Source organism: Coptis chinensis, chromosome 6 (assembly GCF_015680905.1).
Source record: "Coptis chinensis isolate HL-2020 chromosome 6, ASM1568090v1, whole genome shotgun sequence".
Lineage (NCBI taxonomy): Eukaryota > Viridiplantae > Streptophyta > Magnoliopsida > Ranunculales > Ranunculaceae > Coptis > Coptis chinensis.
The window spans coordinates 24,395,190-24,409,286 of NC_141461.1; the positions used below are offsets into that span (position 1 = coordinate 24,395,190).

General features: G+C 36.6%; 1 protein-coding gene across 1 annotated transcript; it reads right to left on the reverse strand.

Annotated features, from left to right (window-relative positions):
- Positions 1 to 12,074: 12,074 nt before the first annotated feature.
- On the reverse strand, positions 12,075 to 13,700 carry LOC147492254 (uncharacterized). Its single transcript, XM_086567452.1, has 5 exons — positions 13,501 to 13,700; positions 13,236 to 13,342; positions 12,965 to 13,124; positions 12,464 to 12,661; positions 12,075 to 12,342 (listed from the first exon to the last, which is right to left on the reverse strand). Exons 1-5 carry the CDS (start codon positions 13,698 to 13,700, stop codon positions 12,075 to 12,077), a joined length of 933 nt encoding a protein of 310 aa, XP_086423578.1.
- Positions 13,701 to 14,097: the final 397 nt, after the last annotated feature.

Below are 14,097 nucleotides of genomic sequence, written 5' to 3' on the forward strand. Positions count from 1 at the left end.
TGTCCTCCTCCTCAATAAAGAATTGAGGTTCCTTGGCATCCTGCCACGCCATAATAATTTGCCAGGCTTTATGCCATTTATCATCTACAATCACTAACCTGTTAAGCGCCACTTGGTCGGATGGGGTGTAAGGGGCAACCCAATTAGGTTGTATCTTCCACCCCGGCTAAATCATTACATGGAAAGAACATATAACACAATTGGTGGGTCTCATAATTTCAACCCTAACCCAATCCGTGAAACGGGCACAAAACTCCGGAAAGAAACATAGCATGATTCGACAAACTAAGACAGGCATAAGAAGATATTTATACCTCATACAATGGGCGCGTGCTAAACTAGAAACTAAGGTCTGGGGAAGGTCATAGAACGTACGTCCCTCAGCTAGAGCAAGAAAAACGTCACAAGTGGCGATATTCGTAGAAGAAAATCGCCATTCCCCTAATATGTTTAGCATGATAAAAAACATCACCATTTCCACGTTTAGGGACAAGCTACCAAGGGTTACGTTATATTGTCCTTGGTCCTCTATACGGAAAATTCCGGCCCCATAGGTTTCATGTAAGATATAAAAATCATAGGTGTAGGCATAGAAATTATCAACCAAATAGCCCCATAGGTTTTGGATTTCAGCAGGCATAGACAGTCCAAGAGCAAAAGCCAACAAGAACTTGGTGAAGTCCATTGTTTCGTTGCCAATGGTGACAGAGAACACTTGTTCTCCATCTGGTCTTTCAAAGAACTTACAATGCTCATAAAAATAAGTTGTAAGTGCAGGAGAATATAATTCATCCGAGCTTACCATTAGAGGCTACCATCTTGCCTGTATAATCACGTCGCGGAACTAAGATCCATACGTGTCACTCGTGAACAAGTCTTCGAATGACATCTCCGGTATGATCTGAGGAGACTTCATATCACATGATAAGAGCCCAAAACTGTAGTTTTAACCCTGTAACAGTCATACTTTTAGACCAATTATGTGAGTAATAATTAAGAGTTAACACTGATTCACGTGTTTTTATGCATTTCGTGTTTCAAAGTCCATTATGTGCGAAAATGTGCCACTTTTAGCGAGATAAAGGAGCTAAGGTCGGTTGTTAAGGAGTTCCGTGATTAAAGGCCAAGATTCAAGAAGACAAAGCCTTTCTAAAGCCCGTCAAAGTCGAAAAAGTCGACGCGGGCAGAAACAACACTCAAGTCAGCAGAACTTCCAAAGGCCGTATCTTTGGACTTAGACCTCGGAATTGGGCCTACCTTATGTCAAAACGACCGGCTCGAAAAGAGCTTTCCAATGGTCTAAGCCTTGATCCAATCAGAGGAGCAGAAGTGGACGAAAAGTCTGTCGAAGCCAACTGCAGCTGAAGAGGCCTTTTTGGACTGAAAGAATTGGGTTTTGGGCCTGATTCTCTGGCCCAAAACATGGCTCCAAGCCCATGCACGATTTTTGGATCTGGAAGTATAAAAACAAAAGCTTAGCTCTTTGCTAATGGTAGCTAGTTAGACCTAAAATTATATAGATCTAGTTTTCAGTAGATTAATTAAGTTTTAGTTCCAGTTTCAATTCTTGTTTTAGATTAAGTCTTTGAATCATTGTTCTTGATTGATTAGATAAATAAAATAGTTATTTTGTCAAATTCGATTTTTGTCATCTCAAATTATAGATCTAGTTTTAATTCATGTTGATTATCATTTCGTAGTTTAAGTAGATTGCAACATTGTTAGTTAAATTAGTTAAGTTAGAATTTTAATATGATGAGTAGTTATAATTCAATGGGAAATGATGGTTTGATGACTCAAGGCTAAAACCTCCATTAGAGGGGTTGATGAAGCTTTGATGAAAACTTAGTGGTATAGTGTAGAAGCATTGTAGAATCTATTCCACTCTAGAAGGTTGTGATTCGCCATGAGAATGGGTGGACGACCTCACATGCTAGTTAGTATTCGGTAGAAATGCCATGAACACTAGGGATTAGAACTCGAATTTCTTGCCGTAAGAACGTAAGAATCGAGATACAAGAATTTATGCTAGGTTATTAAGTTGGATTCGAGGTGGATTCAATTCCCCTCTAATCCTTTATCTAGATTCAAACACAATCATATTTCCATAGCATTCGTAGTTAAATTCAACATAATTGATTTCATATAGGTATCGTAGTATATCACCCTTCGTAAGCTCTCATTAGACTTAAGACTGATTAATTAGATTAGAAAACATTCCATGCTAGAGCACTAGGAGTGGAATGAATTTGTTACTCCACTTTATTTCGATAAAATTGAGAGTAGAAACTTTGATAAATCATAAGCATCATAAATAGTTTTAGTTTTCTTACGTTTTGAGTTCATTGTTCATTTCGTAGGAAGACTATCATTATATGTTTTATCATCACACATACACACTTTAGAACTTCTAGAAACAACCCTAAAAGAACCTACAAAAAATCAGAACTAAAAGTGGTTGCGGAGGTGAAGGGCGCGGGCGCGCTCAAGATTGCCTGTATGAGGGCATTGGCGCGCTCTTGCCTTGCTAGAAGTCCAGTGATTTGAAGGTGCGCGTGCTTTGAGTATAGGCAAAACAGAGGGCGTGCGTGCTCCGTGTATGATGAGTGCTATGAAGTGAAAAATCAAAGGTAAAGTGAGAGATGCAAAGTGAGAGGTGTGTTGTGAAGTTGAGAGTGCATCAAGGATTTATAGAGAACTAGTTTCTAAGTTCCACAAGCTTCCCAACTAGTTAATGTAACATGACAGAATAAGACAGTTCTAAATCCAAAATAGAAACAGACAAGAGGCATACTCCAAAACCAAACTAATAGCTTTTTGGCTGGAATTAAAATAGCAATCATCTAATTATGACTCCTTGAGGTTGTACCAAACAACACTTGCTAATTCTAGCGACACTAATTTAGCAACTTCTCACATAATTCAATAATTATCAAGCAGGCAATAATATTTTGACAAAAATATATGGATATGACTAGAGGCATTGCTAAATAAATAATTCCACCCACAAACAAGTTGGAAGGGTGGGATTCACGATACAAAACATAGCATATGCTAGAAACTTAAAAAACTTCAAATTTTTAAAAAAAAAACAATTACATAATTCAAATATTAACTATTTAACTAAATAATTCAGAATCAAAATCTACGAAAAACAAGAAAACAAGTCTTAACACAATAATAATACAAAATAAACTAGCCATGCGACGATGATGGGCCAGAATAGGAAGTTGAGTGATCAAGAATGGAAAGACCAAACACCCCACCCCCAAACAAATTTTTGAAAACATGGTTAGAAAATTTGTTTAAACACGTGGGTATTTTAAAGTCAGATTCCTAAGACTTGATGTGGAGTCGTTTTAAGTCAGATTCCTAGACTGTGCACACCCCCAAACAAGCAAGAAACTGGGGTGACACAAAATGGATGATGCATGGTCAACTATAAACTAATAGTCGAAAGAGTTGGGGGTCTAGCCATAAAAACATGATACTAAATGCACCCCCAAACATAATGAAGTTGTATAATTGGAAGCAATCATGTAGAAGAATAAAAGAAAACTTATGCAACCTATCTAATAACAGATGTAAACCATTATGTTGTAGCTGTTTTAAAGAGTTAGAATGACCCAAAAGGTGGATTAGTGATATTTTAGGTGAGAAAGGAATGAAGTATGGATCCTAATGTCTTTCATGAGGCTTAGATGAGGAAAAATAAGACAAACTAGGTTTCTCACTACACTTGGTCAAAGCTTGGCTCTCAACTACAGGAATGGTGTACTCATGGGATTGTGGGCTAGGCAAACACTCTTCACCGTGAGAGTTGAAAAAATTATAGAGGGTCTCTGAGGTAATTGGCTCAAGTGCAAATTCGAGGTTCCTCTGAAATGGTGGGTGAATGGATGGCTTAGTTGTGGTAAATGGTTGGATTTTAGGAGGTTGTAACTCAGGTGGATGGTGGTTGGTAGGTGGTTCATCAGTTGGTGGATCCTCACATGCTTTTAAGAAATCATAGAAATCTTTATCTAGCTTAGGTGAATCTATAAAGTTGTGGTTCGTGGCCTTATCTTTAAGAAATTCATCTATTTCTTCCATTGTTATTTTCTCAGCTACCAAACTAAATTGAGATTCATATCGCTCTAAAGGTGATACTTCCTCTTTTTCTTGCACATTAACTTGTTCATGCTTTAGATTAGAATTGTTAATCTCTATTTCCTCACCCTCTTCCTCTACAACACTATAAGTATCCTCCATAGTATGATTTGAATGTGTCGAGGAATCATCCAATCCAGTGCGGTTAGCAAACACAAAGGCATGGACATGCTTAACAGGAGGGTCCATATTAAGAGAATGCCAATAGTTATCAAATTCTTCCTCCATCACATCTTTATAAATATCTTCTAATATGCCATCATTATATTCATCGTCAGATGGATCAGTGGGAGGTTCCTCAGAGGCATCTCTCAAATTTGAGTGGTCATCCAAAACAAGTCCTAAAGAGTCGTTTTCAAGAATTTCCTCATCCAGGTGGGGTGTGGAGTCAACAGAATGGTTAATGGGAGGGTTATGGGAAGATAATAATTCATGAAATTTAGGGTAGGTCATAACTAGGTCGAATGGTGTGGTTATGGGAATAGGTTGTTCTACTTGTGTGTCAATCTCTAGCAAGGTTGAAAGTGCTGTGTTAAGTGAGGTTAGCATCTTTAGGTTATGGTCTAGGTATTGTTTGCTTTGGGCCATTATTTTGTCAAATATCGTTAGCTGAAGGGAAGCTTGGTGGTGTGGGTCTGGATGGTATGGTGTTTGATAGTCATAGTTATTGGCGTTTGAGTGACTCTGGTTGATATCGTACTGTGATGGGTTAGGTTGAGGCTGAATAAATATGGGACATGAATGGGCGGTGTGGTCTGGATCTGAACAAATTATGCATGGAAAAGTGTTTGGTTCGTTGTACACACTCATTAGGGAACTAGAAGTAGACGACATTGGTTGACTCCTTGTATAGTTTGGATGACTAGAAAACTCTTGATTGTATGAGTTACTATAAAAATTTGAAAATTGAAGCTCATAATTATTATTATATCCTATAGTAGGCTCAAACTCTTGATATGATGGGAAATGAGAAGCCCAATGGTAAGGACTACCACATCATGAACATGGTGAAGGGTGTGCATAAGAATCACATGATTGCTCTTGATATGATGGGCGATGAGAAGCCCAATGGTAAGGACTACCACAACATGAACATGGTGAAGGGTGTGCATAAGAATCACATGATTGTTCGTTTACATATTGATATGCCATAATGGTTTTAAAAAAATATTCTAGGACAATTAATATGCAAACAAAACTCTAACTATAAATTTCTAGATAGGCTTGTGCGTTGACGTTTACGATATATAATGCTAGATGGTTTTTTCTTACCAGACTTTAATCTCATATAAGGCTAAGTCTAATATGAAATAAATATGAACAACAGTCAAACAACAACTTGATATACTAGAATTAAAACTCCTCTGACAGAAGAGACGAGGAGTGAAAGAAAGAGTACCCGAATACCTCCTTGCTACGCGTATGAATAGCGTTTTGTATACGCAATCCCAGTGTATTTAAGAAGATGGAAACACTGAATATATATAAAAATATGAACAAAACGAGAGCCAGTGACTCACTTAGGAAAATCAAACTTCTTTCAGAAGGGGTGCGAGAGCGCTTGGAAACAAGCTTAATAGGGCGCGTGTGTGCTCTTGCTTTACCCGATGTCCAGTACTTTGCGGGCGGGCGCGCTCAAATGATAGGGTTAATACGGCGCGGGCGCGCGCTCCAAAAAATTTGAAAGTTTTACAGTAGTTTGCTAAGATGTCCAATAAGTCGTTTGTAAAATTTCAGATCAATCGGAGTTATGAAAGTCCTTCTACTTCCCTACAAAGTTTGTCAAACAGTTTTCGGACATAACACAAACAACCGAATGGTTAACCAATCAAAACAAAGCCAAAAATCTCTAAAATTTTATTGGAGAATCCGGATAGATCATGCGTGTTGTTGTAAAATAGTTAGAGCAATTGGAGTACTACAAACCCTCCTTATCAGTTGTTGTTCCAGAAATTAAGTGTTGCAAAACTGCAGAAATACACTGAAAATAATCAACTAGTTAGATGGTCAAAACAAATAAAAAACTCTACAAACCTTTACTGTAAACTTTTGACTTATGATAAATACTCCTGTCAAAATCTCAGAATTTTTGGACCTGCCTAAGTAACCTTACTCGTCCGTTTTTTCCGACACGTACGGTGTGAAAGCTGAAATACAGCAGTGTAAAGATTGTAGTAGTTTACTAGGTAAAACAACTAGGAAAAAATCTGAAAATATTCTAGTAAATCAACAACACCTTAAATATTATTCTTGAAAATTTTTAGAAATTTTTGGAAATTTAAAATTACCTTTACTGCAGTGTTCTTCATTGTGAATCCGCAGTCTTAAGGGAGCGCGGGGGCACTCTGAACAAGGCAAAATAGAGGGCGTGCGCCCCTGTGCCTAAAACAGTGAACATTACCAAAAATGCAAGAAATAAGAAAGAAAAATTAAAAGGGTGGGTGGGTTGAGAATGGAAGATTGCCCATTGGATTCAACCAATTGAATTCTTGTCATGAATGAGTTTAAGATGGCAGCGGCGCCATTTGATAACCCGTAAAAACTCAACTAAATTACTCTAACTTTATTCTTACGATATCAATTATTTATTTCCTACTCTCACATATAGATTTATGCATTTTATAGAGTATGGAATCGTTCCACTCCTAAACTACCAAGACATAAATAAAATCGAATTAATCAAACACAATGAAACAATGGTGAGAGTAATATTTATAGAGGTGAATTTATACTATGAAACTAATTATATTAATTTAACTAATTAAATATGACTTGAATAAAATATGGAGAAGAATAGAAAAGAAATTAGGGGGATTTTATTCCACTTTAATTGATTCCTAATGTGCTAGTGTAGATTATTGCATTCCTAACCAATAAAGATTAAGTAATTGATCCCTAATTATTCATGGCAATCTCTGCCAACTAATAATTAGTATGCGAGAAAGTTCAACCCATTCTTATGGCGAATCAACTAACCTACTAGAGTGAAACTCTTAAATATAATAATTCTAAAAAAGATATATCAAGTCTTCATCAAACCCCTCTAATGGAGGTTTAGCTAAGAATCATGAGCCTATCATAAACATAATAATAAATAGAAGAAGACATCATAAAGAACTACTTTATTAAAGATACTTGAATTGAATAAACTAAAGCTTTTATTAAAAGGTTCTAATAGAGGCTACAAACTAAACTAATTAACTAAAACTAAACTAAACTAAAAAGGGAGAGAGAGAGAACCCTACTTTAAAACTAAACTAAAGATGGGAGTAGCCAAATTTTGTTTAGTCTTAAACCTCTTTATATAGGAGAGGTTTAGGTTTACAATTTTGTGCATGGGCTTTGGAGCCATGTTTTGGGCCATAAAATCAAACCCAAAACCTAATTACATATGTCCAAAAAGGGTTTCTCTGCACGAAAATACTTCAACACCCTTTTTGTCCGCTTTTTCTCCTCTGATTGGGTAACGGCTTAGACCATTAGAAAGTTCTTTCCGAGTTGGTCGTTTTGACATATAGTAGGCCCAATTCCGAGGTATGAGTCCAAAGATATGGCCTGCGGAAATTTTGTTGACTTTTATGCTCTATTTCTGCCCGCATTAACTTTGACTTTTCAGCTTTGACCGGGCTTTAAAAAGACTTTTTCTCCTTGAATCTTGGCCTTTAATCATAGAACTTCTTAGCAACCAACCTTTGCTCCTTCATCTCGTAAAAGTGACATGTTTCTTTTACATATTTGACTCCAATGCCTGAAATACATAAAAACACGTAAACAATACTAACTCTTATTTATTATACACATAATTGGTCTAAATGTAATATTATTAAGGGGTTAAAACTACAGTTTTGGGCTCTTATCACATACCAAGTGTCCAAGTCCTAATGTTGAAGTTATCTCATTTTTGTAAGCTAGTTATTTGACTGCTCTGGCATCAGTCAAGACGGTTAAGTAACTGGGTTAACCAATGAGAAATATATTATTGTGATTTTCAAGTTATGACAGGTTTATATTTATGAAATGTCAAAAATACAGAAGAGATGCTGCCGAAATTTTATTATAAAAACCACGTGTCATAGGTTTGTAATTGTTTGAGTTTTGGGGTGTTACATATTTGCTTGTTCAAAATCCAAAACTAGAAAAGAGTTTTGTATTGTGGTAAATGACATAAGCCACTGTTATTAGGGGAACAGTGGTAAATGACCAGATGACCAAACTAGTAGTGCCTGTTATGTTATTGTTAGAGGTGACAAGGCTATGCAGCTATTGGAAAGTGGGTTGAAGGTGAAAGAATATAAGCTTTTAGATCACCTGTACGTACTCATCAATGGATGGTGTGTTTTTTTAGATTTTGTTGGTTTTAATTATATTGTTTTTTTGCTTACCCTGACTTAAAAAACACATATTTGAGGTTATGCCATGTGAACATGTAGCGTATTTGCATTTTGTATTATAATGAATTTTGTCGCTTTTCGATATATTGAATGTAACTACTTCTTTTGTTTTGTTTTGTTTTGTTTTGTTTTGTTTTTTTGTTTTTTTTTTTTTTGTTTTTTTTTTTTTTTTTTTTTTTTTTTTTTGTAGATTGAACTTAATAGAACGCGGCTATGATGCCTAGATGGATGGATAAAAGCTAGACGTAAAATAATTTTCTTGTATGGTGTTAGACCAGGCTGATTAGGTTTTATTTTGCGGGTTTTGTGAATGTTTTGTATTTTGGATAGTTGGTTGGTTGGTTGTAAATTGATGTTGGATAATGGAATTATTTAGTAATGAAATAAAATTGTTTTTGAGATTGTTAGTTGTGTTATATTGATGTGGATGGCAATGCTTCTATACGTTTTTTTTTCCGATACAGGTGATCTACCAAAACTGACACAAGAAGGGATCCAATTTTGTGTGGTTTAAAGAAGAACCGACACAACAGAGTTATTTCTTGTGTTGGTTTGTGCTTTTCCCAGAGCAAATTTACAATTGTGAAATGCTAAAACCGACACAAGTATTATATCTATTGTGTCGGTTTGACAAAAACCTATTTTTTTATTTTTTTTCCAAATAAGCTAGGGTTAGGTAGACCCTCACCTGCATTAAAAACAAGAACTTAATTCTTACATAGACAAGTCCACTAGCATCCTCTTTTACATGGGCTTATAAATCTTTATCTAGAGGATGTCCAAATTAATTGGACCGTACAAATGCTATTTTCCTGCGCTATAAACATGCCCACGGACAACCAACCTAGCCAAGCCCAAACAACAAACAGAAACCAAGCCTTCATGTCTACCGGCCCAACAGGATTCAGGCCCAAGATAAGAGGATGGATCTGGGCGACCTGAACTCCACCATCTCTACCCGCCTGCAAGCTGCAGCGCCTAAGGCTTTGTCATCCCCATCGCCAGGCAATGGAATTTCTAATCCAAGGTTCTGTTACCAGCTCCTCTCGTAAAAAATCCACAAACAACTATCATAACAAAATTCATCAGCCAAGAAGACCGGTTACAATCCCAATCGATCTACTAATCCGCCCATAGTGCATAGTTGTTAGAAACGCAACCCTTATATGCTATCGCCTCCCTTGTGTCCAGCCAAACACAATTTTGAATCAAGTCCCAAACTTTACTAGTTCTCACCCCATATCCAATCTTAGCTTAGTTCAAAACACCAGGAACAACCATAATAATGGATCCATGCTTCTTCCCAACCCAAGCTCAGAAGGACTTCCACAGATCAAGAGGGTCAACCTATCCTCTCTACTAATGAACAATGATCAATGAATAATTGTAGCAGAACATACCTTCTAGATGATAATCTCAACAGGTTGTCGGCTAGATCGAAATCCACCAAGTTCAGCCAAGTCCAAGCTTTGTTGTCTTCTGTGTGTGCTCTTGAGAGGTCCTAGAGAGAGGTTGGACAACATATCCAGCCACCAGACATCAGAGATGACACTGGTGGCTGGTCAGTAGGGTCAGTAGTACAACTTCTCAGTAGTATTAGTATGGTGGATTTGTATTAGTTTTCACTTCATGACAAAAACCTATTGTGTCACCACTACTTATGTCGCTTTGTAAATCTGAAAAAACCGACACATCAGACTTGTTGTGTCACTTAAAAACTGACACAACAAGCCTTTTTTTTAGTAGTGGAAAAAATTGCAAAAGTTTATAAGCAAACCATAAGGGAAAAAGTGTTTTAAGAGTTTTAATTGTGACTTGATTGGGATCCTACCATCAAAGACAATGAGTCAATTCAATAAGTAATACTAGGAATAAGAGATATGGAAACAAATAATTTATCTCACCTTACCAGAATTTTATGGCATATTATAACTAAACTAGATTCCTTACTATCCAAACAATGAAAGGTAAGTACCACCCTAATACTAATGCTCTTCACTCTAGACTAAAACAGGGGACATCATGGTTCTGGCAAGGAATGCAAAAGGCCCTCACAATCATCAAAGACAACTCAATCTGGCAGGTAGGTTCAGGTAAGAATATAAACATATGGGATGATGCTTGGCTCTCTGAATGTCCTAATGGCAGGATTCCTTCTTATATTGTACATAATCCTTTATTTACTAAAGTTTTCGATCTTATAAATAGTACTACTATAACATGCAATGGAATATAAATGCTTTTAACTCTCTCTTAAAATCCAAAAAATCCAAAAAAAATACTTACCTAGATTCAACCAAGTAGATAAATTGAAGTGGAATGGAAACTCAATAAAAATGGACAACATTTAGTTAAATCTATGTACAATGAACTCAGTTCCAAAAATGCATCTGCTGTTTTAAACAAAACTAATTTGGCTTTTTGGCATAATGATTTGAATCCAAGGGCTTCTTTATTTGCTCGGAAATGCTATAATAGTATTGTCCCTACAAGAGATCACTTTAGTAAAAAATGTCTGTTGTGTAACTCCTGCATGGAATCTGTGCACCATATTCTCTTAGTTTGTCCTTTGACTAGGTCACTCTGGTTCTCCACCCCTTGGAACTTTAGACTAAATGAGTTTGAGAATTTGTAGGTAAAGGATTGGATTGATTTATGGTACAAACCACTTTCAAACTGGCCGGTTGAAACCAAACTATGGACAAGCTTTTGTTTGTTCATATATTGGATCATTTGGTTAGAAAGGTGCAACATTCTACATAATAACTCTGCTCCAAACTGGTACCATTTATCTGGTCAGATTCAAGGCTTCTTCAGCAAATAGACTGAATTTGGAAATCAAGTTAACACTCTTAAACAGAAGCAAAATGCAGGATGCCACCAAAAATAAATAACATGAAGTTAAACATTGATTCCAGCTTTAAAGAACAAGGTAAATTCAGTGGATTAGGATATGTATTACGAGACTCAATAGGTTTTTTTTTGTGGCTGCAGGAACAGATCGAGGAAATGTGAATATAGCATAAGAGGCAGAAAGCTAAGGATTACTCAGGGCCTTTGAATGGAGCAGAAAATTCACGATTGCCAATCTTGAAGTGGTAGTAGATGCAAGAAACATATGCAACTTTTTGAACAAAAAGAGAGCAAACATTTCCTGGAAGTTAGAGATTATGCTCTTTGTTGCAATGGAACTATTTTTCTGTTTTGACCATATATGTATAAATTGCATGGGTACCAAGAATAGCAAATAGAGTAGCCCATATGTTAGCCATACATGGGCAAACTCTCCCTCCTCATTCTGAGTGGATTACATTGCCACCGTTTTGGTTGATGGACGCCTTGTAGCAGGGACGGAACCAGGATTCTAGGGCGGGTGGTGCGAGATTATATGCCCCCCCCAAAAAAAAAAACAAACATAAACAAAAACAATACACAATTTTTTTTTGTAGAGTGTCTAAGCATTAAAGATCACCAAAATTATGTATGTATTTCGTTTCAATCCACACAAACTTACAAAAGAGAGTAACTTATATCTTATGCCTCTTCCCTCAAAGATATACTACTTAAGTTTGGCATCTGAAGTTGGACTCGCCGCCCTTCCACCATATTATCAAAAGCATCCACAATAGAATCCATATCGAAACTTAGAGCAATGCCTTTCTCAATGTACACAATCATAGAATGTGCAAGAAAATCATTTTCCATCCAATTATGCAATCTAGTCTTGATAATCTTCATAGCTAAAAAAGCACGTTCCGAGGTAGTAGTTGAAACTGGCAAAGTTATTACAAGATAAACCAACCTGTCGATAAGAGGATAAATTAGCACGTTCCGAGGTAGCAGTTGAACCTGACAAAGTTAATATAAGAGGAACCAACCTATCGATAAGAGGATAAATTATTGATTTTTCCGCTTTTGCTAACATTTGGCACAACTCATAAACGATTGACAACTTTTGGAATTCAGGGTGCACATGAACATCAAGCTTATAATTTTGCAATTGAAATCCCAAATGTATCTTCTCTTGCTCAGTAAAATCCATAGGATAAAATTTATTTGCAAGCTTGCAAATCTCATCAGCTTTGAATGATTTAAAACCATCCCTAGGATTTAGAGCTGAGCTGAGAATAAGTAACTCGATCACATCTTCTTGAAATCAGTGGTTTAATTCTTGCAACTGTGAATCGATCGTACCTATAAAAATTTGAACCCGAAAGTGATGCTCATTACTAGTGCCTTTCTGAGAACGGGAGAGACCTCGACTTCTTGTATAAACACTACTCATATAAATAATATCTATGTCATGATCTCCACATAATAACTTAACTTTCTCTAGTAAAGGAACCTATCCATCTTCCCTCAAATTCTAAATAAGTGTTTTTGTTGTAGACACTAAATGCATTGCATTCAATATGTCTTGAGACTTGCGCTGGAAAGCTTGACAAAGATCATCCGTAATCTCCATGATTTCCCTTATAAAATGCAAGACGAACACAAACTCAAAAGTCGTCATAGTATCATAAGCTCCATCTGCCTCTGCACGAACATTACTAGTGGCTCCATCCTCAATTATATATGTAAGGACTGTAAGTGTTGCACTATACATACTCATCAAACTAGAAATGGATCCCAAATGAGAACCCTATCGAGTATCTCCAGCTCGTTTCAATGTTTTAATATGATTTTTCCTTGTACCAACTTCCGAGTCCAACTCATCATTCTCTGTACCAAACTCCAACTCATCAATAATGGCAAGTTTTTCCGAAATTTCTATAGCCTTAGCATCTCTCAATTGATCACTTCTTTTGCAAGAAGCTCAACTATGAGAGTCAAGTTAGAAAAAAATTGCCAAACATCCTTAACATCTTTGGCAACTGCAACCAATGCTAACTGGAGTATGTGAGCAAAGCAATGGACATAGTATGCAAAAGGGCACTCCTTTGAAAACAAGGCTTGCAACCTGGCCCATTCTCCTCTCATGTTACTAGCACCATCGTACCCCTGACCACGAATATTATGCATATTAAGATCATGACGAGAAAGAACATTACATATTTCATCTTTCAATGTTGCTAATGCAGTATCCTTGACATGGACTATGTCAAAAAGACATTCTTGTATAAAATCATCTTTGTCAACAAATCTTAAAACAATTGCCATATGCTCTCTTTTTTATTCATCTCGAGCTTTATCTACAAGAAGACAAAATTTCCCATCACCAATCTCCTCAAGAATATATTTTTGTGTCTTGTGTGCAAGAATGCTAAGAACCTGTTTTTGAATAAGAGGAGAAACATATGATGCATTCTTAGGAGCATTCCCTAACACAGTCGCATCCACATCCGCATTGTAAGAAGCCAATAAGCTTACCATTTTAATAGCATTCCCTCTGTTACTAGAACATTTTCTTTCATCACGACCTCTAAGAGCACATCCTTGGAGTGTAAAAAATTTAACTACTTGTGTCGCTGTCATCACCTACAAACGGTTTCTTGCAACCTGCTTAGAGCATTCCCAATGCAGGGGATTATGAGGGGTTTGTGACTATAGTCACCAG

Excerpts from the sequence above, each read along its gene's own strand:
- LOC147492254 (XM_086567452.1), bottom strand. The coding sequence starts at position 13,700 with ATGGCAATTGTTTTAAGATTTGTTGACAAAGATGATTTTATACAAGAA. Across the intron at positions 13,343-13,500 it reads ATGAGAGGAGAATGGGCCAG|AAGTGATCAATTGAGAGATG; the intron begins GTTGCAAGCCTT and ends TTCTTGCAAAAG. Across the intron at positions 12,662-12,964 it reads TGTCAAGCTTTCCAGCGCAA|CTCAGCTCTAAATCCTAGGG; the intron begins GTCTCAAGACAT and ends ACTTATTCTCAG.